Raw genomic sequence first — 27,597 nt, 5'->3', positions numbered from 1 at the left:
AGGGAAGGGGAGGAGGAAGTGGAAAGAAGGGAAGGGAGGGGAAAAGGGGGGAAAGGGAAGAAGGAAGGGGAAGGAGATGGGAATGGAGGAAGGGGAGGGGAGGGGGAGATGAAGGGGAAGGGAAGGAAAAAGAAGGAAAGGGGAGGGGGAGCGGAAGGAGAGGGGGGGAAGGAGAAAGAAGGTGAAGAGAAGGGGGAAGGGGGGAGAGGGAGAAGGGGGAGAAGAGGGGGAAGAGAAGGGGAGGGAAGGGGAAAGAGAAAGAAGGGGAAAGAAGGGGGAAAAGGAAAAGGTGAGGAAGATGGAAAGAGTGAAGGGGAAGAGGAAAAAGAAGGAAAGGGGGAGGGAAGGGAAGGAGGAAGGGGAAAGAAGGGGAGGGGGAGGGGGAAAAGTCAGGAAGGGAAGAAGGAAGGGGAAAGTTGAAGGAAAGGGAAAAGAAAAGGATGAAGGGGGAGTGGGAAGGGAAGGGGAGAGGGAGGGGAGAGGGAAGAAGTTAAAGAGGGAAGGGAAAAGAGAATGGAAGAGTGGAGGGAGTGGGGAAGGGGTGGGAGAGAGGAAAGGGAAGGGGGAGAGGAAGGGGAGGTGGAAAGGGGAAAGGAAAAGTGAAGGATGAAGTGGGAGAGTGGAAAGAGAAGGAAAGGGGAAAGAGGAAGGGGAGGAGGAGAGGAAGAGGAAAGGGGAGGGTGGAGGGAGAGGGGAAAAGAGAAGGAAAGGGAGAAGAGGAGGGGTAAGGGGAAAGAAAAGGGAAGAAGGGAGAGGTGAGGGAGAGAGGAAGGGGAAAGAGAAAGAAGGGTGGGGAGAGGGGTGGGAGAGGGGAAAGGGAAGGGGTAGAGGAAGGGGAGGGGGAAAGAGAAGGGTAAAGGGAGGGGTGGGAGAGTGAAAAGGGAAGGGAGGGAGTGAGGAAAGGGAAAGGGAAAGGGAAGGAAGAAATGCTTTAGAAATGCATCTTGGATGTTAGTCTTGGAGTAAATATAGAACCTTACACACAATCAATGCGAAGACTAGCATCCTTTTGCGCTGCAATCAACAGAATTAGTCTGCCCTCCTTGACTTCTGCTTCCCAGAGAAGAAGGCAGAAGAAGGCAGGGTCCCTTCTGAAGCCCCCTCCCCATTGTCTCGGCCCTGCGGCCCTCCCTCCTCCTCTCCCTCCCGCAAGGCCACTCTCACAGGCCCCTTGTTGCTTCTCCCCAACCTCCCCCCTCTACCCCCCCCCCCCGGCTGGAGTGATAAGGGCCGCAGGTGCCTACCGCAAACCTCATGGCTTCCATCTGACCACCTGCCGCAGGTGGAGTTCGCTCTCGGCAGCCACGATTGGCTGTTCGTTCTGCAGGTGATAATTGATGAGGTGGCTGATGCTTTCAAACAAGGCGTCCTTTGTTCTCACCTGCGTGGGAAACAGCAACGGTGGGAAAGGGCAACGGGGAGCTCCCGCCTTTCCCTTCCTTATCGGGAATCCAGATTTCAGCCAGTCCGTCGGATAAGCAGAACAAACAGATGAGAATGGACGTTGGCGGAGTCTGGGAAACCGGCCTTCCCGCACCATCGACCTTCTACCCAGCTTGCCCTCGACTTACCACAGTCCGTTTAGCCACCGTTCAACAATTGTAAAAGTGTAAAGAGCCGTGGCGGCGCAGTGGTCGGAGTGCAGTACTGCAGGCTACTTCTGCTGACCGCCGGCTGCCTGCAATTTGGCAAATCGAATCTCACCAGGCTGAAGGTTGACTCAGCCTTCCGTCCTCCCGAGGTGGGTAAAACGAGGACCCAGATTGTTGGGGGCAAGAGGCTGACTCCGTAAACCACTCAGAGAGGGGTGTGACACCACTGTGAAGCGGTATATAAGTCTAAGGGTGCTATTGCTAGAAGGAAGTTATGACCATGTTTCACACTTAGGACTGTTGCTACATCCTGCACGATCATGTGATCAAAATTCGGAGGCTTGGCAACTGACTCATATTTAGGATGGTTGCAGAGTCCCGGGGAGTATGGGGGTGTCAGGTGATTCCCCTTTTGCGACCTTCTGACGAGCATAGTCAACGGGGAAGCCAGATTCACTTAACAACCGGGCCATTAACTGGATAACTGCAGTGATTCATTTAACAACCATGCCATTAACTGAATAACTGCAGTGGTTCATTTAACAACCATGCCATTAACTGAACAACTGCAGTGATTCATTTAACAACCATGCCATTAACTGATTAACTGCAGTGGTTCATTTAACAACCATGCCATTAACTGAACATCTGCAGTGATCCATTTAACAACCATGCCATTAACTGAACAACTGCAGTGATTCATTTAACAACCATGCCATTAACTGAACAACTGCAGTGGTTTATTTAACAACCGTGCCATTAACTGAACAGCTGCAGTGATTCATTTAACAACCAAGCCATTAACTGAACAACTGCAGTGATTCATTTAACAACCAGGCCATTAACTGAACAACTGCAGTGATCCATTTAACAACTGGATCATTAACTGGGCAAGTGCAGTGATTCACTTAACAATCGGGCCATTAACTGAACAACTGCATTGATACATTTAACAACCGTGGCAAGGAAGGTCATAAAACGAGGCAAAATTGATTTAACAAATCTCTTGCTTAGCAATAGAACTGCTGGGCTCAATTGTGGTCGTAAGTAGAGGACTGCCTGTACTGGTGAGGAAAAATCTAAAACGTGCAATCAGTTTCCCCCAACCTTGACATCCAGTGCCAAAATGAGTAAAAATGACCCGACCTTGGAGAGGCTCATTATAAGCCCTGTGCGATGAATCATGCAGAGAGAGACAGGACAACCTCTCCTTCTATTCATGGTGGCCTTTCAGCTTTCGCCACGTTTCCCAATTATTTTCACACGTTTCTTTCCTCTTTCTTTCTCACAGCCACACTTCCTGTTTGAGGAGTCAGTGCTGTGGGGTGGTGCCAGAGTCAGATCTTACCTCACAGGCGGCACTCCAGGAGACAAGGAGGCAATTCATTCCACTCGGCAGTAATTAAAAGCAACCTATTAACCGGCCCATCAACCAAGACTACCATAATCAGCAATTTCCCCACCCCCCCCCCCCACCCTGTTATTCTTCACAAATGTTGCCAGCTCATTTATCACTTCATCCCTCGCAATTGGAGGGAGGGGGGAGAGAGGGAGAGAGGATGGATGGATGGATGGATGGATGGATAGAAAGAAGGAAGGAAGGAGAAGAGAGGAAAAGTGATGAAGAGAAGAAAAGGAAGAAGGGAAGGGGGAAGAGAAATTAAAAGGGAAGGGGAAGGGAGTAAAGGGGAGGAGAGGATTGAAAAAGGACAGGAAAGGAAAGGATAAAAAGGAAGGGAAGGATGGACAGGAAAGGAAAAGGAAGAAGGAAAGGAAAAGGAAAAAAGAAAGGAAAGGAAAAGAAATGATAAAAAGGAAGGGAAGGAAGGACAGGAAAGGAAAGGGAAAGGAAAAAGAAAAAAGAAAGGAAAAGGAAAAAAGAAAGGAAAAGGAAAAAAGAAAGGAAAAGGAAAAAGAAAGGAAAGAAAAGAAAAGGTAAAAAGGAAGGGAAGGAAGGACAGGAAAGGAAAGGGAAAGGAAAAAGAAAAAAGAAAGGAAAAAGAAAAAAGAAAGGAAAAGGAAAAAAGAAAGGAAAAGGAAAAAGAAAGGAAAGAAAAGAAAAGGTAAAAAGGAAGGGAAGGAAGGACAGGAAAGGAAAGGGAAAGGAAAAAGAAAAAAGAAAGGAAAAGGAAAAAAGAAAGGAAAAGGAAAAAAGAAAGGAAAAAAGAAAGGAAAAGGAAAAAGAAAGGAAAAAAGAAAGGAAAAGGAAAAAGAAAGGAAAGAAAAGGTAAAAAGGAAGGACATGGAAGGAAAAGGAAAAAAGAAAGGAAAGGAAAAGAAAGGATAAAAAAGAAGGGAAGGAAGGAAGGACAGGAAAGGAAAGGAAAGGAAAAGGAAGGATAAAAAGGAAGGGAAGGAAAGACAGAAAAGGAAAGGAAAGGAAAAGGAAGGATAAAAAGGAAGGGAAGGAAAGACAGAAAAGGAAAGGAAAGGAAAAGGAAGGATAAAAAGGAAGGGAAGGAAAGACAGAAAAGGAAAGGAAAGGAAAAGGAAGGATAAAAAGGAAGGGAAGGAAAGACAGAAAAGGAAAGGAAAGGAAAAGGAAGGATAAAAAGGAAGGGAAGGGAAGGAAGGACAGGGAAATAAAAGGAAAAAGGAAAAGGAAAAAAGAAAGGATAAAAAGGAAGGGAAGGAAGGAAAGACAGAAAAGGAAAGGAAAGGAAAAGGAAGGATAAAAAGGAAGGGAAGGAAAGACAGAAAAGGAAAGGAAAGGAAAAGGAAGGATAAAAAGGAAGGGAAGGAAAGACAGAAAAGGAAAGGAAAGGAAAAGGAAGGATAAAAAGGAAGGGAAGGGAAGGAAGGACAGGGAAATAAAAGGAAAAAGGAAAAGGAAAAAAGAAAGGATAAAAAAGAAGGGAAGGAAGGAAGGACAGGAAAGGAAAGGAAAGGAAAAGGAAGGATAAAAAGGAAGGGAAGGAAAGACAGAAAAGGAAAGGAAAGGAAAAGGAAGGATAAAAAGGAAGGGAAGGGAAGGAAGGACATGGAAGGGAAAGGAAAAGGAAGGATAAAAAGGAAGGGAAGGGAAGGAAGGACAGGGAAATAAAAGGAAAAAGGAAAAGGAAAAAAGAAAGGATAAAAAGGAAGGGAAGGAAGGACAGGACAGGAAAGGAAAGGAAAGGAAAAGGAAGGATAAAAAGGAAGGGAAGGAAGACAGAAAAGGAAAGGAAAGGAAAAGGAAGGATAAAAAGGAAGGGAAGGAAAGACAGAAAAGGAAAGGAAAGGAAAAGGAAGGATAAAAAGGAAGGGAAGGGAAGGAAGGACAGGGAAATAAAAGGAAAAAGGAAAAGGAAAAAAGAAAGGATAAAAAGGAAGGGAAGGAAGGACAGGACAGGAAAGGAAAGGCAAGGAAAGGAAGGATAAAAGGAAGGGAAGGAAAGACAGAAGAAAGGAAAGGAAAAAGGAAGGATAAAAAGGAAGGGAAGGAAAAGACAGAAAAGGAAGAGAAAGGAACAGGAAGGATACAAAAAGGATGGAAGGAAAGCAGAAAAAGGAAAGGAAAGGAACAGGAAGGATAAAAAAGGAAGGGAAGGAAGGACAGAAAGGAAGGAAAGGAAAAGGAAGGATAAAAAGGAAGGGAAGGAAGGACAGGAAAGAAAAGAAAAGGAAAAGAAATGATAAAAAGGAAGGGAAGGGAAGGAAGGACAGGGAAATAAAAGGAAAAAGGAAAAGGAAAAAAGAAAGGATAAAAAGGAAGGGAAGGAAGGACAGGACAGGAAAGGAAAGGAAAGGAAAAGGAAGGATAAAAAGGAAGGGAAGGAAAGACAGAAAAGGAAAGGAAAGGAAAAGGAAGGATAAAAAGGAAGGGAAGGAAAGACAGAAAAGGAAAGGAAAGGAAAAGGAAGGATAAAAAGGAAGGGAAGGAAGGACAGGAAAGAAAAGAAAAGGAAAAGAAATGATAAAAAGGAAGGGAAGGGAAGGAAGGACATGGAAGGGAAAGGAAAAAGGAAAAAGAAAGGAAAAGGAAAAAAGAAAGGAAAAGGAAAAAGAAAGGAAAGAAAAGAAAAGGTAAAAAGGAAGGACATGGAAGGAAAAGGAAGAAGGAAAGGAAAAGGAAAAAAAAAGGAAAAGAAAAGAAATGATAAAAAAGAAGGGAAGGAAGGACAGGAAAGGAAAGGAAGAGAAAGGATAAAAAGGAAGGGAAGGGAAGGAAGGACAGGGAAATAAAAGGAAAAAGGAAAAGGAAAAAAGAAAGGATAAAAAGGAAGGGAAGGAAGGACAGGAAAGGAAAAGGAAGAGGGAAGAGGGAAGAAGGAATGGAAAGAAAAGGAGAAAGGAGAGAGGAGGAGGAAGGAAGAAGGAAGAAGGAATGGAAAGGAAAGGAGAAAGGGAAGGGAAAGAAAGGAAGGGGAGTAAATAGAGAAGGAAGGGAAAAGGGGGGGGGGGGAAATCAGGATTAGGGTCTCCTTTTCCCTGCTGGTGGATTCTTCTAGTGCTGCACCCCAGAATGTTTTCAGGGGAATCAACTGACCAGCTGGCAATCCTGAGGATCATTCATCATCTGACTGATGTCCCTCATTCACCCTTATTTTCGTTGCTTCCCAACCTTCAAGAACGGCTGGGGCAAGTGAGCTTCCTTGCAAAGCCCAGGACATCTAGAGAGCCTCGCTGCCTCATTTCCTTTTCTACGGCAAACAGAAGAAACTCCATGCTGCCCATCTCGGCACCAGCCTCTCCAAATCCTGCTTTGGCTCCCGAGCACTTACCACTCCTTCAGGATCGACCAAGAGCAAATGTTTTGGCTGCCCACTGTGCATCCCCGTCAGGACATATTGCCCGGGGTTAGTGATGCTGTCCCGGACTAAGAAATCGCCGTCCGTGTGCAGCAATTTCTCCGCATCCCGTCGGCTCATCTTGCCATGGTACCACAGTTCCTGCTTCAGCTGGTCTTCGGTGGGCGCAATGGGAGCCTTGCGGCTGGGCGGGCTGGGCCACTGGTCCTCCATTTGGAGCCCGCTCTGCACCCCGCAAGCTGACATGGACTCGTGGTGCTTCAGAGCGTCTTCGAAAGGCCCTGGGATGGGGAGGGGAGAGGAAACATCAGCATCCCTACTTCCCTATGCCTGGTTCTTATGTTTTATAGGCGAGAAACTGGGAAACTGGGAGTTGTAGCCTCGCCTTGGGTCAATTACTTTCTCTCAGCCCTGGGAAGGAGGCAATGGCAAACGGGTTCTGAAAAATCCTGCCCAGAAAACTTCAGACAGTTTGAATATGGAAGGTTGGTTGGTTGGTTGTTGGCAGAGGAAGAGAGAATAGAGAGAATAGATGATAGATAGATAGATAGATAGATAGATAGATAGATAGATAGATAGATAGATAGATAGATAGATAGATAGATAGATAGATAGATAGATAGATAGATATAGTAGATATGATAGATGGATAGATGGATAGATGGATAGATGGATAGATTTATAGATGATAGATAGATAGATAGATAGATAGATAGATAGATAGATAGATAGATAGATAGATAGATAGATACATGATAGATGATAGATGGATAGATGTAGATGATAGATGGATAGATGGATAGATGGATAGATGTAGATGATAGCTAGATAGATAGATAGCTAGATAGATAGATAGATAGATAGATAGATAGATAGATAGATAGATAGATGATAGATAGATAGATAGATAGATGATAGATAGATAGATGAGAGAGAGAGAGACAGGCAGGCAGGCAGGCAGACGAACACATTTGGAAGGGACCTCGGAGCCCTTCTAGTCCAACCCCTTGCTCAAGCAGGAGACAACATCTGGAGGCAAGTTGTTCCACTGATTAATTTTCTAACTGTCAGGAAATTTCTCCTTAGTTCCAGGTTGCTTCTCTCCTTGATTTGTTTCCATCTGTTGATTCTTGTCCTGCCCTCAGGTGCTTTGGAGAATAGCTTGATCTCCTCTCTTCTTTGTGGCAGCCCCTCAAATATTGGAACAACATCATGTCACCTCTAGTCCTTCTTTTCACTAGACTAGACATACCCAATTCCTGCAACTGTTCTTCATATGTTTAACCCTCAGCCTCCTTATCATCTTTTTTGCTCTTCTCTACACGCTTTCTATTGTCTCAGCACATTTTTAATATTGTGTTATGATAGGTAGATATAGATAGATAGATAGATAGATAGATAGATAGATAGATAGATAGATAGATAGATAGACAGATAGATATAGATAGATGATAGATAGATATTGATAGATGATAGATATAGATAGATGATAGAGATAGATAGATAGATAGATAGATAGATAGATAGATAGATAGATAGATAGATAGATGATAGATGATAGATAGATAGATAGATAGATAGATAGATAGATAGATAGATAGATAGATAGATAGATGAGAGAGAGAGAGAAAGGTGGGTGGATGGGTGGGTGGATGGATGGATGGACAGATAGATAGATGGTTGGTTGGATGGATGAAAGAGATGGGTGGGTGGGTGGATGGACAGATAGATAGATATTGGTGGATAAATGGATGGATAGATAGATAGATAGATAGATAGATAGATAGATAGATAGATAGATAGATATGGATGGATGGATGGATGGATGGATGGATGGATGGATGGATGGATGGATGAAGAGAGATATATCAAAGAGATGTATGGATGGGATGGGTGGATGGGAGATAAATTGATTGATTGATTTATCTTTTTTAAAAAATCATTAAAGAAATTTTAAGAGAATTCCAACAATACAAATGTTGAAAACAATAAAGAAAAGCAACAAGAAAGGGGGAGAAAAGGATGCAAAGAAAGAGAGAGATAAGAAAAAGGAAGAAAAGTTATAGAGCAGCTTCTGCTCTTCTTAACAGCAATTACTAATACAATTTATTTTTTTTACCTTCTCTAGGGTTACATCATAATTTTCTTCTTTCCATATTCTACCCTTTGTAATCATCAAACCAATACATCATTTTTTTTTCTAGAAAACCCATTGGGGATTTCCATTCAAGCCAAATGCTTATTCAGTTTTGAGAGCTTCAGTTGTGCGTAGAAATGATGAGGATTGAAAGTGTGGATGGAACACATTTTCATCCGTACACCTCTCAGAGCACTTTAATTATTGATAAATGTGCCAATTATCTAACTTGGCTGCAGAATAAACAAATAAAACTAGTAACCAACAGGGAAGGAAGAAAAGGAAAAATTCACAGATCAAACCAAGAACTGAGCAGAAAATTGTAGCAAAACAATAGGAAATAAAAAGGAGCAATTATTTTTAATTGCTGCGAGCCATCCAGAGCAACTAAGATGATTAAGGGCCTGGAGACAAAAACATTTGAAGAACAGTGGCAGGAACTGGGTGCAGCTGGTCAAGGGAAAAGAAGGACCAGGGATGACATGATAGCAATGTTCCAATATCTGAGGGGCTGCCACAAAGAAGAGGAGGGGGGGTCCAGCTGATTTTTCAAAGCACCAAAAGGCAAAAGAAGAAACAATGGATGGAAACCTGGAATGAAGAAGAAACTTCCTAACAGTGAGAACAATTAACCAGTGGAAGGACTTGCCTTCAGACATTGTGAGTGCTTCATCACTGGAGGTTTTAAAGAAGAAACTGGACAGTCACTTGTCTGAAATGATATAGGGCCTCCTGCTTGAGCAGGGGGCTGGACTCTAGAACAGGGCTGACCAACCTTTTGGATCTCAGAGACCACTAAATTCATAATTTTAAACCCCGCGGACCACTAATATGATCTCCCTAATGACCGGCTGGGTGGGCGTGGCTAGGTGGTCATGTGACTGGGTGGGTGTCGCCAACTTAATGTCACTCACATTGGGGGGCACCTCGCCAGCCTCGACTCACCCCTCCCCTCCCAACCACCCCTCGCCTGCCGGCCCAGGCTCCTTAGGGCCCCAACAGGAAGCAGTTGCTGGAGCTAAGCAGCCCCCATGAGAAAGAGTTGGCAAAACGGCTCAGTTCAAATTGGATCTGTCCAAGAAGGAGGCTCAGCAGAAGCATCTCACTGAGGACTAGGAGCATAGGCTTTCCAAGCAGAGGGAAGACCTGCGGGAGTGTAAGGCCAGGTACTGGCGCCTAGAGGCTCAGCGGGCTGATATGGTCAGCCAGTTCCAGGCCATGATGCAGTCCCACTGGGACGAGGCCCTCCAGCTCTTCACCACTAGGGGTGCTTCCCTCCCGCCTTCGCCCAAAGCCCTCCACTAGGAGGCTGAAGCAGACCCCAAGTTGGAATTTCTGTCCCATTCCTACCCTACAAAAAGACCCCAAAGGGGGAGACTCTCTGTGGCAACGCAAGCATTTATTGCACATATCCTGCCCAGGGGGCGTAATTTGACGACCCCTGATTTAGTGCAATATAAAAAATGCAAATAATTTTTCTGCGGACCACCGAAATTTTCTCATTGGTGACGGCTGCTCTAGATTCTAGAAGACCTCCAAGGTCCCTTCCAGCTCTATTCTGATTGATTGAGAAATTGAGCAAGCCTGTCCGAACAGGAATCCAGTATGAATGCTTTTCTCTGTCCTATTAGCTCTGTCCATGGTCCTGAATCCACATGGGCAGGCTTTGTTCCTGATCACAAGTATGGCATTCCCATCCATCTTTACCTGAACTTACCTGCAAGGCTAATTCAAATCCTCTGCATTTCTTCCCAACAAACAGACCTGGAGATCTGGTAGTAACAACACATGATCTTGATTCTATCCTTCTGTTAATGCAGTCCTAGGCTTTTTTTGGGGGGGGCAGCTGCAGCACACTGCTCAATCATATTTAAGAGACTGTCCACCAGATCACGACTCCCAGATTCTCTGTGCCTCTTTGTTGGAGAGAAAGACAGAGGATTTTAATTGGATTGGCAAATGAGTTCAGGTAAAGATGGTGGGACACAGTGGCTCAGTCGCTGAGCCTGTCGATCAGAAAGGTCGGCAGTTCGGCGGTTTGAATCCCTAGCGCCGCGTAACAGAGTGAGCTCCCATTACTTGTCCCAGCTTCTGCCAACCTAGTATTTCAAAAGCATGTAACAAATGCAAGTAGAAAAATAGGGGCCACTTTTGGTGGGAAGGTAACAGCGTTCCGTGTGCCTTCGGCATTAAGTCATGCCAACCACATGACCACGGAGACGTCTTCAGACAGCGCTGGCTCTTCGGCTTTGAAACGGAGATGAACACCGGCCCTTAGAGTCAGGAACAACTAGGATATGTGTGCGGGGGGAGGGGGCTTTACCTTAAAGATGGTTGGGAATGCTTAGTTGTGATCAGAAGCGAAGCCTGCCAATGGGGATTCAGGACCATGGACAGAGCTAATAGAATTAGAGTTAGTAACACTTTATAAGCCCTCGATAAGATCACACTTGGAATACGGCATCCACTTTTGATCACCACAATATATAAAAAAAAAGATGTGGAGACTCTGGAAAGAGTGCAGAGAGGAGCAACAAAGATGATTAGAGGTCTGAAGGCTAAAACATATGACGAACGGTTGCAGGAACTGAGTATGTATAGTTTAATGAAAAGAAGGACTATGGGTGACATGATAGCAGTGTTACAACAGTTGAAGAGCTGCAACAAAGAAGGGGAAGTTCGACCTACAAGACCTGAAGGCAGAAAACAAAGCAATGGGTGGAAGCCAATGAAGGGGAAAAGCAATCTAGAACTAAAGAGAAATTTCCTGACAGTGAGAACAATTAATCAGTGGAGAGACTTGGCTCCAGACGTTGTGGTTGCTTCATCACTGGAGCTTTTTAAGAAGAGATTGGACAGCCATTTGTCTGAAATGGTGTATGATCTCCTGCTTGAGCAAGAGGTTGGACTAGACCTCCAAAGGGCCTTCCAACTCCGCTATTCAGTTAAGAAATTATGCACAATAGGGAAATGTATTTAAGTATTTTAAGCCAGTGGTCTCCAACCTTGTCAACTTTAAGACCTGTGGACTTCAACTCCCAGAGTTCCTCAGCCAGCAAAGCTGGCTGAGGAACTCTGGGAGTTGAAGTCCACAGGTCTTAAAGTTGACAAGGTTGGAGACCACTGTTTTAAGCTACTCAATAGGGTTCTTCAAGCTGTAAACTTGGGAAGAGGTTGAGCCAGTGTGTGTCAACCTTGGCTACTTTAAAACAGCGGTCACCAGTGGGTGGTCCGTAGACCACTGGTGGTCCATGAGAAAATTTTGGTGGTCCGCAGAAAAAATTATTTGCATTTGTTATATTGCACTATATCAGGGGTCCTCAAACTACGACCGATGGGACGGATACATGCAATGAACGCTTGGGTTGCTGCAGAGAGTCTCTCCCTTCAGGGTCTTTTTGTGTAGGTGGGAGGGGGGAAGAAATTCCAACTTGAGCTCTGCTTCAGCCTCTTGATGGGGGGCTTTGGGCGACGGCGGGAGGGAAGTCCCACTGATGGAGAAGAGCCGGAGGGCTTTGTTCCAGTGGGACTGCATCATGGCCTGCTCATTTATCACTTCATCTCTCGCAAATTGGAGGGAGGGGGGAGGGAGAGAGGATGGATGGATGGATGGATAGATGGATAGATGGATGGAAGGATGGAAGGAAGGAAGGAAGGAAGGAGAAGAGAGGGAAAGCGACGAAGAGAAGAAAAGGAAGAAGGGAAGGGGGAAGAGAAATTAAAAGGGAAGGGGAAGGGAGTAAAGGGGAGGGGAGGATTGAAAAAGGACAGGACAGGAAACGAAAGGATAAAAAGGAAGGGAAGGGAAGGAAGGACAGGAAAGGAAAAGGAAAAAGAAAAAAGAAAGGAAAGAAAAAGAAAGGATAAAAAGGAAGGGAAGGAAGGAACTAGCTGACCATCTCAGCACGCTGAGTCTCCAGGCGCCGGTACCTGGCCTTGAATTCCTGCAGATCCAACAATTGCTTCCTATTGGAGCCCTAAGGAGCCCGGGTGGGGAGACAAGGAGTGGCTGGAGGGGCGAGTAGAGGCTGGCACATGAGTGACATTGAATTGGCCACACTCACCCAGTCACATGACCACCTTGCCACACCCACCCAGCCGGTCATTAGGCAGATCGTATTAGCGGTCCACGGGATTTAAAATTATGAATTTAATGGTCCCTGAGATCCAAAAGGTTGGTGACCCCTGCTTTAAAATGTCTGGAGTTCAACGCCCAGAATTGGCTGGAGAATTCTGGGAGTTTAAGTCGTGACATCTTAAAGTGGTTGAAAACACTGGGTTGGACATGGGGTTTGAGTATAGAGCCCAACTCTTTCTGATTGCCTCACCCAGTCCGGGTTCCATTCTCCCTTGAAATTGCATGAGGAACTTTGCCCAGTAAAATGAATTTTCCCTCCTGCCCTCATCACTCTTACCCAACCTCTCCAAATTTCATGATTATTTTCACGATGCTCCCTTCAAGCAACTGGAGCCTCATTTTGAAGTACAAGGTATTAACAGCATTATTATTCTGTGTTCCAGAAGGGAGCTTCATCCTTCTGGCATTGGCACTGACAGCAGTGGCAAATGTAATTTTAATTAGATTCTTATCCTGCCTTTATTACTTTATAAGTAACTCAAGGTGGCGAATATACCTAATATTCCTTCTTCCTGTTTTCCCGGCAACAACAACCCTGGGAAGCGGATTCAGCTGGGAGAGAGGGCCTGGCTCAAAGTCACTCAGCCAACTTTCATGCCTAAAGTGGGACTAGAACTCACCATTTAATGGTGATTGACCCAAATCCTGCAGCTGGCTTTCATGCCTAAGGCGGGACTAGAACTAACAGTCTCCTGGTGATTGGTTCAAATCCTCCAGTTGGCTTTTATGCCTAAGGCGGGACTAGAACTAACAGTCTCCTGGTGATTGGTTCAAATCCTCCAGCTGACATTCATGCCTAAGGCGGGACTAGAACTCACAGTCTCCTGGTGATTGGTTCAAATCCCCCAGCTGACATTCATGCCTAAGGCAGGACTAGAACTCACAGTCTCCTGGTGATTGGTTCAAATCCTCCAGCTGACATTCATGCCTAAGGCGGGACTAGAAATCACAATCTCCTGGTGATTGGTTCAAATCCTCCAGCTGGCATTCATGCCTAAAGCGGGACTAGAACTCACAGTCTCCTGGTGATTGGTTCAAATCCTCCAGCTGGCTTTCATGCCTAAGGCGGGACTAGAACTCAGTCTCCTGGAGATTGGTTCAAATCCTCCAGCTGGCCTTCATGCCTAAGGCGGGACTAGAACTCACAGTCTCCTGGTGATTGGTTCAAATCCTCCAGCTGGCTTTCATGCCTAAAGCGGGACTAGAACTCACAGTCTCCTGCTGATTGGTTCAAATCTTCCAGCTGGCTTTCATGCCTAAGGCGGGACTAGAACTCACAGTCTCCTGGTGATTGGTTCAAATCCTCCAGCTGGCTTTCATGCCTAAGGCGGGACTAGAACTCAGTCTCCTGGAGATTGGTTCAAATCCTCCAGCTGGCTTTCATACCTAAGGCGGGACTAGAACTAACAGTCTCCTGGTGATTGGTTCAAATCCTCCAGCTGGCTTTCATGCCTAAGGCGGGACTAGAACTCACAGTCCCCTGGTGATTGGTTCAAATCCTCCAGCTGGCTTTCATACCTAAGGCGGAACTAGAACTAACAGTCTCCTGGTGATTGGTTCAAATCCTCCAGTTGGCTTTTATCCCTAAGGCGGGACTAGAACTAACAGTCTCCTGGTGATTGGTTCAAATCCTCCAGCTGGCTTTCATGCCTAAAGCGGGACTAGAACTCACAGTCTCCTGCTGATTGGTTCAAATCTTCCAGCTGGCTTTCATGCCTAAGGCGGGACTAGAACTCAGTCTCCTGGAGATTGGTTCAAATCCTCCAGCTGGCTTTCATACCTAAGGCGGGACTAGAACTCACAGTCTCCTGGTGATTGGTTCAAATCCTCCAGCTGACATTCATGCCTAAGGCGGGACTAGAACTCACAGTCTCCTGGTGATTGGTTCAAATCCTCCAGCTGACATTCATGCCTAAGGCGGGACTAGAACTCACAGTCTCCTGGTGATTGGTTCAAATCCTCCAGCTGACATTCATGCCTAAGGCGGGACTAGAAATCACAATCTCCTGGTGATTGGTTCAAATCCTCCAGCTGGCTTTCATGCCTAAAGCGGGACTAGAACTCACAGTCTCCTGGTGATTGGTTCAAATCCTCCAGCTGACATTCATGCCTAAGGCGGGACTAGAACTCACAGTCTCCTGGTGATTGGTTCAAATCCTCCAGCTGACATTCATGCCTAAGGCAGGACTAGAAATCACAATCTCCTGGTGATTGGTTCAAATCCTCCAGCTGGCTTTCATGCCTAAAGCGGGACTAGAACTCACAGTCTCCTGGTGATTGGTTCAAATCCTCCAGCTGGCTTTCATGCCTAAGGCGGGACTAGAAATCACAATCTCCTGGTCATTGGTTCAAATCCTCCAGCTGGCTTTCATGCCTAAGGCGGGACTAGAACTCAGTCTCCTGGAGATTGGTTCAAATCCTCCAGCTGGCCTTCATGCCTAAGGCGGGACTAGAACTCACAGTCTCCTGGTGATTGGTTCAAATCCTCCAGCTGGCTTTCATGCCTAAAGCGGGACTAGAACTCACAGTCTCCTGGTGATTGGTTCAAATCCTCCAGCTGGCTTTCATGCCTAAGGCGGGACTAGAAATCACAATCTCCTGGTGATTGGTTCAAATCCTCCAGCTGGCTTTCATGCCTAAGGCGGGACTAGAACTCAGTCTCCTGGAGATTGGTTCAAATCCTCCAGCTGGCCTTCATGCCTAAGGCGGGACTAGAACTCACAGTCTCCTGGTGATTGGTTCAAATCCTCCAGCTGGCTTTCATGCCTAAAGCGGGACTAGAACTCACAGTCTCCTGCTGATTGGTTCAAATCCTCCAGCTGGCTTTCATGCCTAAGGCGGGACTAGAACTCAGTCTCCTGGAGATTGGTTCAAATCCTCCAGCTGGCCTTCATGCCTAAGGCGGGACTAGAACTCACAGTCTCCTGGTGATTGGTTCAAATCTTCCAGCTGGCTTTCATGCCTAAGGCGGGACTAGAACTCACAGTCTCCTGGTGATTGGTTCAAATCCTCCAGCTGGCTTTCATGCCTAAGGCGGGACTAGAACTCAGTCTCCTGGAGATTGGTTCAAATCCTTCAGCTGGCTTTCATACCTAAGGCGGGACTAGAACTAACAGTCTCCTGGTGATTGGTTCAAATCCTCCAGCTGGCTTTCATGCCTAAGGCGGGACTAGAACTCACAGTCCCCTGGTGATTGGTTCAAATCCTCCAGCTGGCTTTCATACCTAAGGCGGAACTAGAACTAACAGTCTCCTGGTGATTGGTTCAAATCCTCCAGTTGGCTTTTATGCCTAAGGCGGGACTAGAACTAACAGTCTCCTGGTGATTGGTTCAAATCCTCCAGCTGGCTTTCATGCCTAAGGCGGGACTAGAACTCACAGTCTCCTGGTGATTGGTTCAAATCCTCCAGCTGACAATCATGCCTAAGGCGGGACTAGAACTCACAGTCTCCTGGTGATTGGTTCAAATCCTCCAGCTGACATTCATGCCTAAGGCGGGACTAGAACTCACAGTCTCCTGGTGATTGGTTCAAATCCTCCAGCTGACTATCATGCCTAAGGCGGGACTAGAAATCACAATCTCCTGGTGATTGGTTCAAATCCTCCAGCTGGCTTTCATGCCTAAAGCGGGACTAGAACTCACAGTCTCCTGGTGATTGGTTCAAATCCTCCAGCTGGCTTTCATGCCTAAAGCGGGACTAGAACTCACAGTCTCCTGCTGATTGGTTCAAATCTTCCAGCTGGCTTTCATGCCTAAGGCGGGACTAGAACTCACAGTCTCCTGGTGATTGGTTCAAATCCTCCAGCTGGCTTTCATGCCTAAGGCGGGACTAGAACTCACAGTCTCCTGGTGATTGGTTCAAATCCTCCAGCTGACATTCATGCCTAAGGCGGGACTAGAACTCACAGTCTCCTGGTGATTGGTTCAAATCCTCCAGCTGACATTCATGCCTAAGGCGGGACTAGAAATCACAATCTCCTGGTGATTGGTTCAAATCCTCCAGCTGGCTTTCATGCCTAAAGCGGGACTAGAACTCACAGTCTCCTGGTGATTGGTTCAAATCCTCCAGCTGGCTTTCATGCCTAAAGCGGGACTAGAACTCACAGTCTCCTGCTGATTGGTTCAAATCTTCCAGCTGGCTTTCATGCCTAAGGCGGGACTAGAACTCACAGTCTCCTGGTGATTGGTTCAAATCCTCCAGCTGGCTTTCATGCCTAAGGCGGGACTAGAACTCAGTCTCCTGGAGATTGGTTCAAATCCTCCAGCTGGCTTTCATGCCTAAGGCGGGACTAGAACTAACAGTCTCCTGGTGATTGGTTCAAATCCTCCAGCTGACATTCATGCCTAAGGCGGGACTAGAAATCACAATCTCCTGGTGATTGGTTCAAATCCTCCAGCTGGCTTTCATGCCTAAAGCGGGACTAGAACTCAGTCTCCTGGAGATTGGTTCAAATCCTCCAGCTGGCCTTCATGCCTAAGGCGGGACTAGAACTCACAGTCTCCTGGTGATTGGTTCAAATCCTCCAGCTGGCTTTCATGCCTAAAGCGGGACTAGAACTCACAGTCTCCTGCTGATTGGTTCAAATCTTCCAGCTGGCTTTCATGCCTAAGGCGGGACAAGAACTCACAGTCTCCTGGTGATTGGTTCAAATCCTCCAGCTGGTTTTCATGCCTAAGGCGGGACTAGAACTCAGTCTCCTGGAGATTGGTTCAAATCCTCCAGCTGGCTTTCATGCCTAAGGCGGGACTAGAACTCACAGTCTCCTGGTGATTGGTTCAAATCCTCCAGCTGGCTTTCATGCCTAAAGCGGGACTAGAACTCACAGTCTCCTGGTGATTGGTTCAAATCCTCCAGCTGGCTTTCATGCCTAAGGCGGGACTAGAACTCAGTCTCCTGGAGATTGGTTCAAATCCTCCAGCTGGCTTTCATGCCTAAGGCGGGACTAGAACTAACAGTCTCCTGGTGATTGGTTCAAATCCTCCAGCTGGCTTTCATGCCTAAAGCGGGACTAGAACTCACAGTCTCCTGCTGATTGGTTCAAATCTTCCAGCTGGCTTTCATGCCTAAGGCGGGACTAGAACTCACAGTCTCCTGATGATTGGTTCAAATCCTCCAGCTGGCTTTCATGCCTAAGGCGGGACTAGAACTCAGTCTCCTGGAGATTGGTTCAAATCCTCCAGCTGGCCTTCATGGCTAAGGCGGGACTAGAACTAACAGTCTCCTGGTGATTGGTTCAAATCCTCCAGTTGGCTTTTATGCCTAAGGCGGGACTAGAACTAACAGTCTCCTGGTGATTGGTTCAAATCCTCCAGCTGGCTTTCATGCCTAAGGCGGGACTAGAACTCACAGTCTCCTGGTGATTGGTTCAAATCCTCCAGCTGGCTTTCATGCCTAAAGCGGGACTAGAACTCACAGTCTCCTGCTGATTGGTTCAAATCTTCCAGCTGGCTTTCATGCCTAAGGCGGGACTAGAACTCACAGTCTCCTGGTGATTGGTTCAAATCCTCCAGCTGGCTTTCATGCCTAAGGCGGGACTAGAACTCAGTCTCCTGGAGATTGGTTCAAATCCTCCAGCTGGCTTTCATACCTAAGGCGGGACTAGAACTAACAGTCTCCTGGTGATTGGTTCAAATCCTCCAGCTGGCTTTCATGCCTAAGGCGGGACTAGAACTCACAGTCCCCTGGTGATTGGTTCAAATCCTCCAGCTGGCTTTCATACCTAAGGCGGAACTAGAACTAACAGTCTCCTGGTGATTGGTTCAAATCCTCCAGTTGGCTTTTATGCCTAAGGCGGGACTAGAACTAACAGTCTCCTGGTGATTGGTTCAAATCCTCCAGCTGGCTTTCATGCCTAAGGCGGGACTAGAACTCACAGTCTCCTGGTGATTGGTTCAAATCCTCCAGCTGGCTTTCATGCCTAAAGCGGGACTAGAACTCACAGTCTCCTGCTGATTGGTTCAAATCTTCCAGCTGGCTTTCATGCCTAAGGCGGGACTAGAACTCACAGTCTCCTGGTGATTGGTTCAAATCCTCCAGCTGGCTTTCATGCCTAAGGCGGGACTAGAACTCAGTCTCCTGGAGATTGGTTCAAATCCTCCAGCTGGCTTTCATACCTAAGGCGGGACTAGAACTAACAGTCTCCTGGTGATTGGTTCAAATCCTCCAGCTGGCTTTCATGCCTAAGGCGGGACTAGAACTCACAGTCCCCTGGTGATTGGTTCAAATCCTCCAGCTGGCTTTCATACCTAAGGCGGAACTAGAACTAACAGTCTCCTGGTGATTGGTTCAAATCCTCCAGTTGGCTTTTATGCCTAAGGCGGGACTAGAACTAACAGTCTCCTGGTGATTGGTTCAAATCCTCCAGCTGGCTTTCATGCCTAAGGCGGGACTAGAACTCACAGTCTCCTGGTGATTGGTTCAAATCCTCCAGCTGACAATCATGCCTAAGGCGGGACTAGAACTCACAGTCTCCTGGTGATTGGTTCAAATCCTCCAGCTGACATTCATGCCTAAGGCGGGACTAGAACTCACAGTCTCCTGGTGATTGGTTCAAATCCTCCAGCTGACATTCATGCCTAAGGCGGGACTAGAAATCACAATCTCCTGGTGATTGGTTCAAATCCTCCAGCTGGCTTTCATGCCTAAAGCGGGACTAGAACTCACAGTCTCCTGCTGATTGGTTCAAATCTTCCAGCTGGCTTTCATGCCTAAGGCGGGACTAGAACTCACAGTCTCCTGGTGATTGGTTCAAATCCTCCAGCTGGCTTTCATGCCTAAAGCGGGACTAGAACTCACAGTCTCCTGCTGATTGGTTCAAATCTTCCAGCTGGCTTTCATGCCTAAGGCGGGACTAGAACTCACAGTCTCCTGGTGATTGGTTCAAATCCTCCAGCTGGCTTTCATGCCTAAGGCGGGACTAGAACTCACAGTCTCCTGGTGATTGGTTCAAATCCTCCAGCTGGCCTTCATGCCTAAGGCGGGACTAGAACTCACAGTCTCCTGGTGATTGGTTCAAATCCTCCAGCTGGCTTTCATGCCTAAAGCGGGACTAGAACTCACAGTCTCCTGCTGATTGGTTCAAATCTTCCAGCTGGCTTTCATGCCTAAGGCGGGACTAGAACTCACAGTCTCCTGGTGATTGGTTCAAATCCTCCAGCTGGCTTTCATGCCTAAGGCGGGACTAGAACTAACAGTCTCCTGGTGATTGGTTCAAATCCTCCAGCTGGCTTTCATGCCTAAAGGGGGACTAGAAATCACAATCTCCTGGTGATTGGTTCAAATCCTCCAGCTGTCTTTCATGCCTAAAGCGGGACTAGAACTCACAGTCTCCTGGTGATTGGTTCAAATCCTCCAGCTGGCTTTCATGCCTAAAGCGGGACTAGAACTCACAGTCTCCTGCTGATTGGTTCAAATCTTCCAGCTGGCTTTCATGCCTAAGGCGGGACTAGAACTCACAGTCTCCTGGAGATTGGTTCAAATCCTCCAGCTGGCTTTCATACCTAAGGCGGGACTAGAACTAACAGTCTCCTGGTGATTGGTTCAAATCCTCCAGCTGGCTTTCATGCCTAAGGCGGGACTAGAACTCACAGTCCCCTGGTGATTGGTTCAAATCCTCCAGCTGGCTTTCATACCTAAGGCGGAACTAGAACTAACAGTCTCCTGGTGATTGGTTCAAATCCTCCAGTTGGCTTTTATGCCTAAGGCGGGACTAGAACTAACAGTCTCCTGGTGATTGGTTCAAATCCTCCAGCTGGCTTTCATGCCTAAGGCGGGACTAGAACTCACAGTCTCCTGGTGATTGGTTCAAATCCTCCAGCTGACATTCATGCCTAAGGCGGGACTAGAACTCACAGTCTCCTGGTGATTGGTTCAAATCCTCCAGCTGACATTCATGCCTAAGGCGGGACTAGAACTCACAGTCTCCTGGTGATTGGTTCAAATCCTCCAGCTGACATTCATGCCTAAGGCGGGACTAGAAATCACAATCTCCTGGTGATTGGTTCAAATCCTCCAGCTGGCTTTCATGCCTAAAGCGGGACTAGAACTCACAGTCTCCTGGTGATTGGTTCAAATCCTCCAGCTGGCTTTCATGCCTAAAGCGGGACTAGAACTCACAGTCTCCTGCTGATTGGTTCAAATCCTCCAGCTGGCTTTCATACCTAAGGCGGAACTAGAACTAACAGTCTCCTGGTGATTGGTTCAAATCCTCCAGTTGGCTTTTATGCCTAAGGCGGGACTAGAACTAACAGTCTCCTGGTGATTGGTTCAAATCCTCCAGCTGGCTTTCATGCCTAAGGCGGGACTACAACTCACAGTCTCCTGGTGATTGGTTCAAATCCTCCAGCTGACATTCATGCCTAAGGCGGGACTAGAACTCACAGTCTCCTGGTGATTGGTTCAAATCCTCCAGCTGACATTCATGCCTAAGGCGGGACTAGAACTCACAGTCTCCTGGTGATTGGTTCAAATCCTCCAGCTGACATTCATGCCTAAGGCGGGACTAGAAATCACAATCTCCTGGTGATTGGTTCAAATCCTCCAGCTGGCTTTCATGCCTAAAGCGGGACTAGAACTCACAGTCTCCTGGAGATTGGTTCAAATCCTCCAGCTGGCCTTCATGCCTAAGGCGGGACTAGAACTCACAGTCTCCTGGTGATTGGTTCAAATCCTCCAGCTGGCTTTCATGCCTAAAGCGGGACTAGAACTCACAGTCTCCTGCTGATTGGTTCAAATCTTCCAGCTGGCTTTCATGCCTAAGGCGGGACTAGAACTCACAGTCTCCTGGTGATTGGTTCAAATCCTCCAGCTGGCTTTCATGCCTAAGGCGGGACTAGAACTCAGTCTCCTGGAGATTGGTTCAAATCCTCCAGCTGGCTTTCATACCTAAGGCGGGACTAGAACTAACAGTCTCCTGGTGATTGGTTCAAATCCTCCAGCTGGCTTTCATGCCTAAGGCGGGACTAGAACTCACAGTCCCCTGGTGATTGGTTCAAATCCTCCAGCTGGCTTTCATACCTAAGGCGGAACTAGAACTAACAGTCTCCTGGTGATTGGTTCAAATCCTCCAGTTGGCTTTTATGCCTAAGGCGGGACTAGAACTAACAGTCTCCTGGTGATTGGTTCAAATCTTCCAGCTGGCTTTCATGCCTAAGGCGGGACTAGAACTCACAGTCTCCTGGTGATTGGTTCAAATCCTCCAGCTGACATTCATGCCTAAGGCGGGACTAGAACTCACAGTCTCCTGGTGATTGGTCCAAATCCTCCAGCTGGCTTTCATGCCACAGAGCCGAGGTGGCGCAGTGGTTAAATGCAGCACTGCAGGCTACTGCTAGATCAGCAGTTCAGCGGTTCAAATCTCACCGGCTCAGGGTTGACTCAGCCTTCCATCCTTCCGAGGTGGGTAAAATGAGGACCCAGATTGTTGGGGGCAATATGCTGACTCTCTGTAAACCGCTTAGAGAGGGCTGAAAGCCCTATGAAGCGGTATATAAGTCTACTGCTATTGCTAAGGCGGGACTAGAAATCACAATCTCCTGGTGATTGGTTCAAATCCTCCAGCGGGCTTTCATGCCTAAGGCGGGACTAGAACTCACAGTCTCCTGCTGATTGGTTCAAATCCTCCAGCTGGCTTTCATGCCTAAGGCGGGACTAGAACTCACAGTCTCCTGCTGATTGGTTCAAATCCTCCAGCTGGCTTTCATGCCTAAGGCGGGACTAGAACTCACAGTCTCCTGGTGATTGGCCTAAAGTCACCCAGATGGCTTTCACGCCTAAGACAAGACTAGAACTCACAGTCTCATGGTTTCTAGTTCAGCGCCTTCACTGCTAGGCCAAACTGGCTCTAGAACCAGTCTCAGCCGAAATCCTTCCCCACCTTTCCCCATAAGACCCCTTCTCTTACGCATATCGAAAAGGTCTTTGGGAGGGCTCTCATCCGGCTTCCCAACGTTGGCCTCCCAGCTGTTGAAGTTTTCGGTGTTGACATACATGTGCTGTTCGTAATCTTGAGAGCCCAAAGGTTTGCTGTCTGCCTGAACGTAGCCGTCACAGCATTGACCTGAAAGACAGAACAGCATCGTTATATCTAGAACTAAGGAGAAAACTTCCTGACAGTGAGAACAATTAACCAGTGGAACTGCTTTGCCTCCAGAAGTTGTGAATGCTCCAACACCGGAGGTTTTTAAAGAAGAGATTGGACAGCCAATTGTCTGAAATGGTATAGGGTTTCGTGCCTAGGCAGGGGGTTGGACTAGAAGACCTCCAAGGTCCCTTCCAACTCTGCTACTCTATTCTACTCTACTGTAGAGATGTGGAGACTCTAGAAAGAGTGCAGAGAAGAGCAACAAAGATGATGAGGGGATTGGAGGCTAAAAGATGTGAAGAACGGTTGCAGGAACTGGATATGTCTAGATATGCTCCCCTGTGGCCCGTTTTTGCTCACAGGAGGCTGCAGGGAGGCCCAAAATGGGTCGGGGGGGGGCGTTTGCACATCCATTATGGGTGCAGTCACACGCAGGCGCTTTTGGCACACGACAACAAAAAGGTTAGCCATCACTTGTCTAAGGTTTCCTGCCTAAGCAATGGTTGGACTAGAAGACCTCCAGGGTCCCTCCCAACTCTGTTACTCTGCTCATATCCATCATTTGAGTTATTTACACCCTCTTTTACACCCTTCAATTCCTTCTGTCCCGTTTCCCAAATCAGCCTGCATCTTCCAACGCTTGGGAAAGAAAAGAAAAAAATCAGTCCTGTGTTTACATTTGCTACACATGTTCTAGCTTTGGCCTATACGGGTAGTCCTCGACTTACAACAGTTCATTTAGTGACCTGTTCTGACCCCCTCCTCCGTCCAGTAACGAATGCCGAGACAAGCTTAACTGGAATGTACTTTAATAGCAAGAAACCAAAACCTCGGTGGCTGAAAGCCAAGTATAACAAACAGATAAGGACCTTGGCAGCAACTCAGACAAACCTTGGCAGCAGTCCAGCCTGCCAAGCTAGTTACAAAAGTTCTCCAACTTTTAGTCAATGCGTTGACTTCTGCAAGAGGGGCGTGTGCACAAGCAGTCTTTTTATAGTCTGGAGAGGAGCCTAATGACCACCAGCTGAATGCAATTACCTCCTGTAACTGCACAACTGTTCCTGATGCCTATTAGCTCTTCGATTCTGGGCATCCAGGAACAACTCACTGCTGGCTTCCGGATCACTCTCCCTTGTCTCCTCCCCACTGGTCCAAGGCTCAGGCACCACCTGGTGGCCAACCAAACTCTCTGCACCCTGCTCGGAGTCGGAACCCTTGAGAGGGTCCTCCTCATCCTCCAGAGCTGACTCATAGGACCCCTCACTGTCGGAGTCTGGTGGCAGCTCCAACGGCTCCTGCTGGGCCACAACAGCAACCATTCAAAGTTACAACGGCCCTGGGGGAAAAAACGACTGATGACCGTGTTTTACACTCGCAACCTTTGTAGCATCCCCATGGTCACATGATCAAAATCCGGATGTTGGGGCAACTGATTCATATTGCCCTGTCCCAGGGTCACGCGATCCCCTTTTGCCACCTTCGGACAAGCAAAACGAGGGCCGGATGCGGGATTCACTTAACAACGGGGTTGCTCACTTATCAACTGCAGTGATTCACTTAACAACTGTGGCAAGAAAAGTCGTAAAATGGGGCAAAACCTACTTAATATTTTTTTTTTTTTACTGAAGATACATTTTGGGCTCAACTGTGGTGGTTTGTCCCGGACTACCTGTACATATTTGTGGAAGTTCTTCTCCAATATAATTCTGTTTCCTATCATTTTTTTCTTCAAAGAATGTATTTTTGAACAGAGGGAGGGAACATCATAACCACCACCACCACCCCCGCCGCCCAAATGCCAAATAGGGAAAGTTCCAGTCCTTATCTTGATTTGAGAATTTATTCTGAATTAATTAAGTGTGTAGGAACTAAACTGCATCTCCCTTTTCCTTATTTCCATCTGTTTCAGAAGTTTGGGACCCTACTTTTCTATCCAAAGCAACACTCCTTTAGAGGAAGTCAGCTTGCAGCAGCTGGCAAAAATACGAAACCAAAACTTTTTAAAATATATATCTCCGTACATCCATGGCTGTACCTGAAGCTCAGAATATAATTGGCAGGTTTTTTTTAAAGCCAAAACTATACCACGAATAGCAAGAAAGTGGGAGGGAGGTAAGGAATCAAGAGAAACTCAACAGTTGGAGAATAAAACAATTAAAAATGCAGAGAAGGAGACTTGAGCATCTTGAAAAGAATCTGGGTAAACTCACAAGATTTGTTTTTCTCGCCATGTACATAGGGATGGGATTGAAAAATTTTAGCAACTGTTTCTCTGCCTGGTTGCTGGTGGGCGGGGCCATGGGGTGTGTAGCCTACTTGCTTTTTGCCCCATGGTGCGCAGGGTGGGGGGTATTTCATCCTCCCCAGGCTTCACAGGCTTTCCTCGAGCCTCCGGGATGGCGAAAACTGCTTCCCCCTGGTCTCCGGAGGCCAGAAACAGGCCCGTTTCTGGACTTCTGGAACTTCCGGGAGGCCTGTTTTTCACCCTCCCAGAGCCTCCGCACGGGCCTGGCATCCAAAACGGGCCGCATGGAGACTCCTGGGAGGAGAGGGGTGGGAGTGGCCAGCCAGTCCTTCCAATTACTGGTTCAGCGAACCAGATGCAAAATTAGCATCTAGTTCGTCCGAACCGGGTATTCTGGGAGTTGAAATCCACACATCTTAAAATGGCTACAGTTGGAAAAAAAACACTGCTCTAGAGACTCCTTTCCTAGATAAGCGCCTTAAAAAAAACAACCCCTGATTTATTTTTTTAAAGATCTTTGCCTAATCCACTTTGTGCTAGATATCTCCTAGTACAGTCATGGCAAACCTTTTAGGCACAGAGTGCCCAAAGTGGAAGACGCGCATGCGCCAGAAACCTGACGACCAGCTGGGGCAACGGTGCACGTGCCCACAGAGAGGGCTCTGCATGCCACCTGGCACGCGTGCCATAGGTTCTCCACCACTGTCCCAGTATCATAAATACAGTGGAGCGTGGTGGCTCCTGTAGTGAAGATGCTGGATTGGAGTTAGCAAGCTCGCGTTTGAGACCTGAATGCAGCCGAGTGGCGGGAGCGAGCTCCCATCATTCACTCCAGTTCCTTGACGGGGCAGTGGTGGGTTCCGGATCCCGACGCAACCAGTACACTGCGCATGGGGGCCAGGCATCTGAGTCGGGCACGGGCGCTGCGCAAACATGAGCATGCCACTGCCCTGCGACACCCAGCTGCTCGGCAGTGGTCACGCAGGCGCTGCACGCTGTGGACACATGGGCAATTGGCCGGTCGCATTATAAACAGCTATGGAATGCGGGCAGGTGGGCCAAGCGAGCCGCCGTATTGATACAGTGGCCGCTGCTCCTGACTACTACCGATATTGCCGTACCGGGCCGTACCGCCTGAAACCCACCACTGTGACAGAGACATAAAAGGAGCTCCCATAGGCGTCCCTCGAGGAATAGTGATGACACAGGCTAATCCTTTCAACCCAGAAGTGGCTTAAACAGTGCCTCCAACATGAATGAGACATGATAAATATAGAAATTACCAGAAAGATCAGCATCCCAGTTCAGGTTTGAGTGACTGCTGGGCTCCCTTCTGGCTGAAGCCCCAACCTGTGGATTGGAAAGAAATGGAATTATATTGGCTCACAGGAGCAAAGGTGAGAAGTTGCCTTTTCATGAGATGAAGGTGCTTTCATTTTTTTTTCAAGAGGCAGCTGGACTTTCTCGTTTTTCTTTAAAGACGTTTCACCTCTCGTTCGAGAAGCTTCTTTGGATCTGACTTGAATGGTGGAGAACAGAAGGAGTTATATTCTTTGCAGTCACCTCGCCCTCAACAGTCTCTCTGAGGACTGTCCTTTGAGCAGTTCAGAAGTCAGAGCACAGATTAAACCCAAGGGTGGGCTTCTGGGGGTTCGCAGGGGTTTGGGAGAATCTCTAGCTAAGATTCTGTGCAGTTCAGAGAACCCGTAAATCCACTCCTGGCTGGCCTCGCCCACCCTACCACTCCCCTCCCAGGATGCGCATGGAAGCTTGGGGAGGCCAGAAACGGGCCTGTTTCCAGCCTCCAGAGGGCCTCCGCAGCCTGGGGAGGCCATTTTTGCCTTCCCGGAGACTCGACGAAAACCTCTGGAGCCCAGGGAAGACAAAAATGTCCCTCCCACCGTGGTGCAGGAGGCTGACTAGGCCACACCCACCATGGCCACACACACCCAGCAACCAGGCAGAGAACCCATTGCTGAAATTTTTGAAGCCCACCCCTGGATAACCTTAATGACTCTCAGACAGAGTGCTAATGATTAGATGACTGCAAGGGATATAAATCCTTCCATTCCCCACCATCCAGTCAGATCTGAAGAAGCTTCTTGGGTGAGAAGTGAAACGTCTTCAAAGAAAATGCACAGGTACAGTATAGGTCCGGGATGGCGAACCTATGGCACGCGTGCCACAGGTGGCATGCGGAGCCATTGGTCAGGGCACTGTCTCTCCCCCCCCCCCATTGCAGCCCTCCCCATCCCCAACCAGCCTGCAGAGGAGAAATACAATGCTGATCAAAGCCCTCGAAATCCAGTTTGACACCCTAGCCCCATGGATGGGTTGCTCCCGGTTCAGTCTGGTTTGAGAGAACCGGTAGTGGTAATTGAGCATGGGTCAGCAAACCAGTAGTGATGGCTGGCTGGCCACGCCCTCCCCAAACCGGCTCGCTTGACACACTCGCCCTGACTCGTCTTTGCCACGTGCATCCACACAACTGCCCCCTAGTGCCTACACACAGGTAAGCAACGTGGGCTGCTCAGGGAGCCCCGAGGCTTCGCAAACCACCGCCTCCTAAGTGGGATCGAGCCTCCCCGCCTCCTCCATGCACGGAGGCAAAGAGGTGGCAGTTTTGTTTGTTGCCTGTGAGCTCCAGGGGGGTGGGGTGGGGGCAAGCAGCTA

General features: G+C 47.7%; 1 protein-coding gene across 1 annotated transcript in view; it reads right to left on the bottom strand.

Annotated features, from left to right (window-relative positions):
• Window positions 1-1,252: 1,252 nt before the first annotated feature.
• Window positions 1,253-27,597, bottom strand: part of SHC2 (SHC adaptor protein 2) — a 72,364-nt gene continuing 46,019 nt past the window's right edge. The window contains exons 7-10 of the mRNA XM_032214433.1: window positions 26,208-26,274; window positions 22,500-22,655; window positions 6,296-6,603; window positions 1,253-1,381 (exon numbers count right to left, since the gene is read on the bottom strand). Coding sequence (XP_032070324.1) covers window positions 1,253-1,381; window positions 6,296-6,603; window positions 22,500-22,655; window positions 26,208-26,274 — 660 coding nt within the window. The remainder of the gene's footprint in view (window positions 1,382-6,295; window positions 6,604-22,499; window positions 22,656-26,207; window positions 26,275-27,597) is intronic.

The sequence above is a fragment of the Thamnophis elegans genome, chromosome 1 (genome assembly GCF_009769535.1).
Source record: "Thamnophis elegans isolate rThaEle1 chromosome 1, rThaEle1.pri, whole genome shotgun sequence".
NCBI lineage: Eukaryota > Metazoa > Chordata > Lepidosauria > Squamata > Colubridae > Thamnophis > Thamnophis elegans.
The sequence above is the reverse complement of the archived record's forward strand: the minus strand, read 5'-3'. Positions and strand labels throughout refer to the sequence as shown.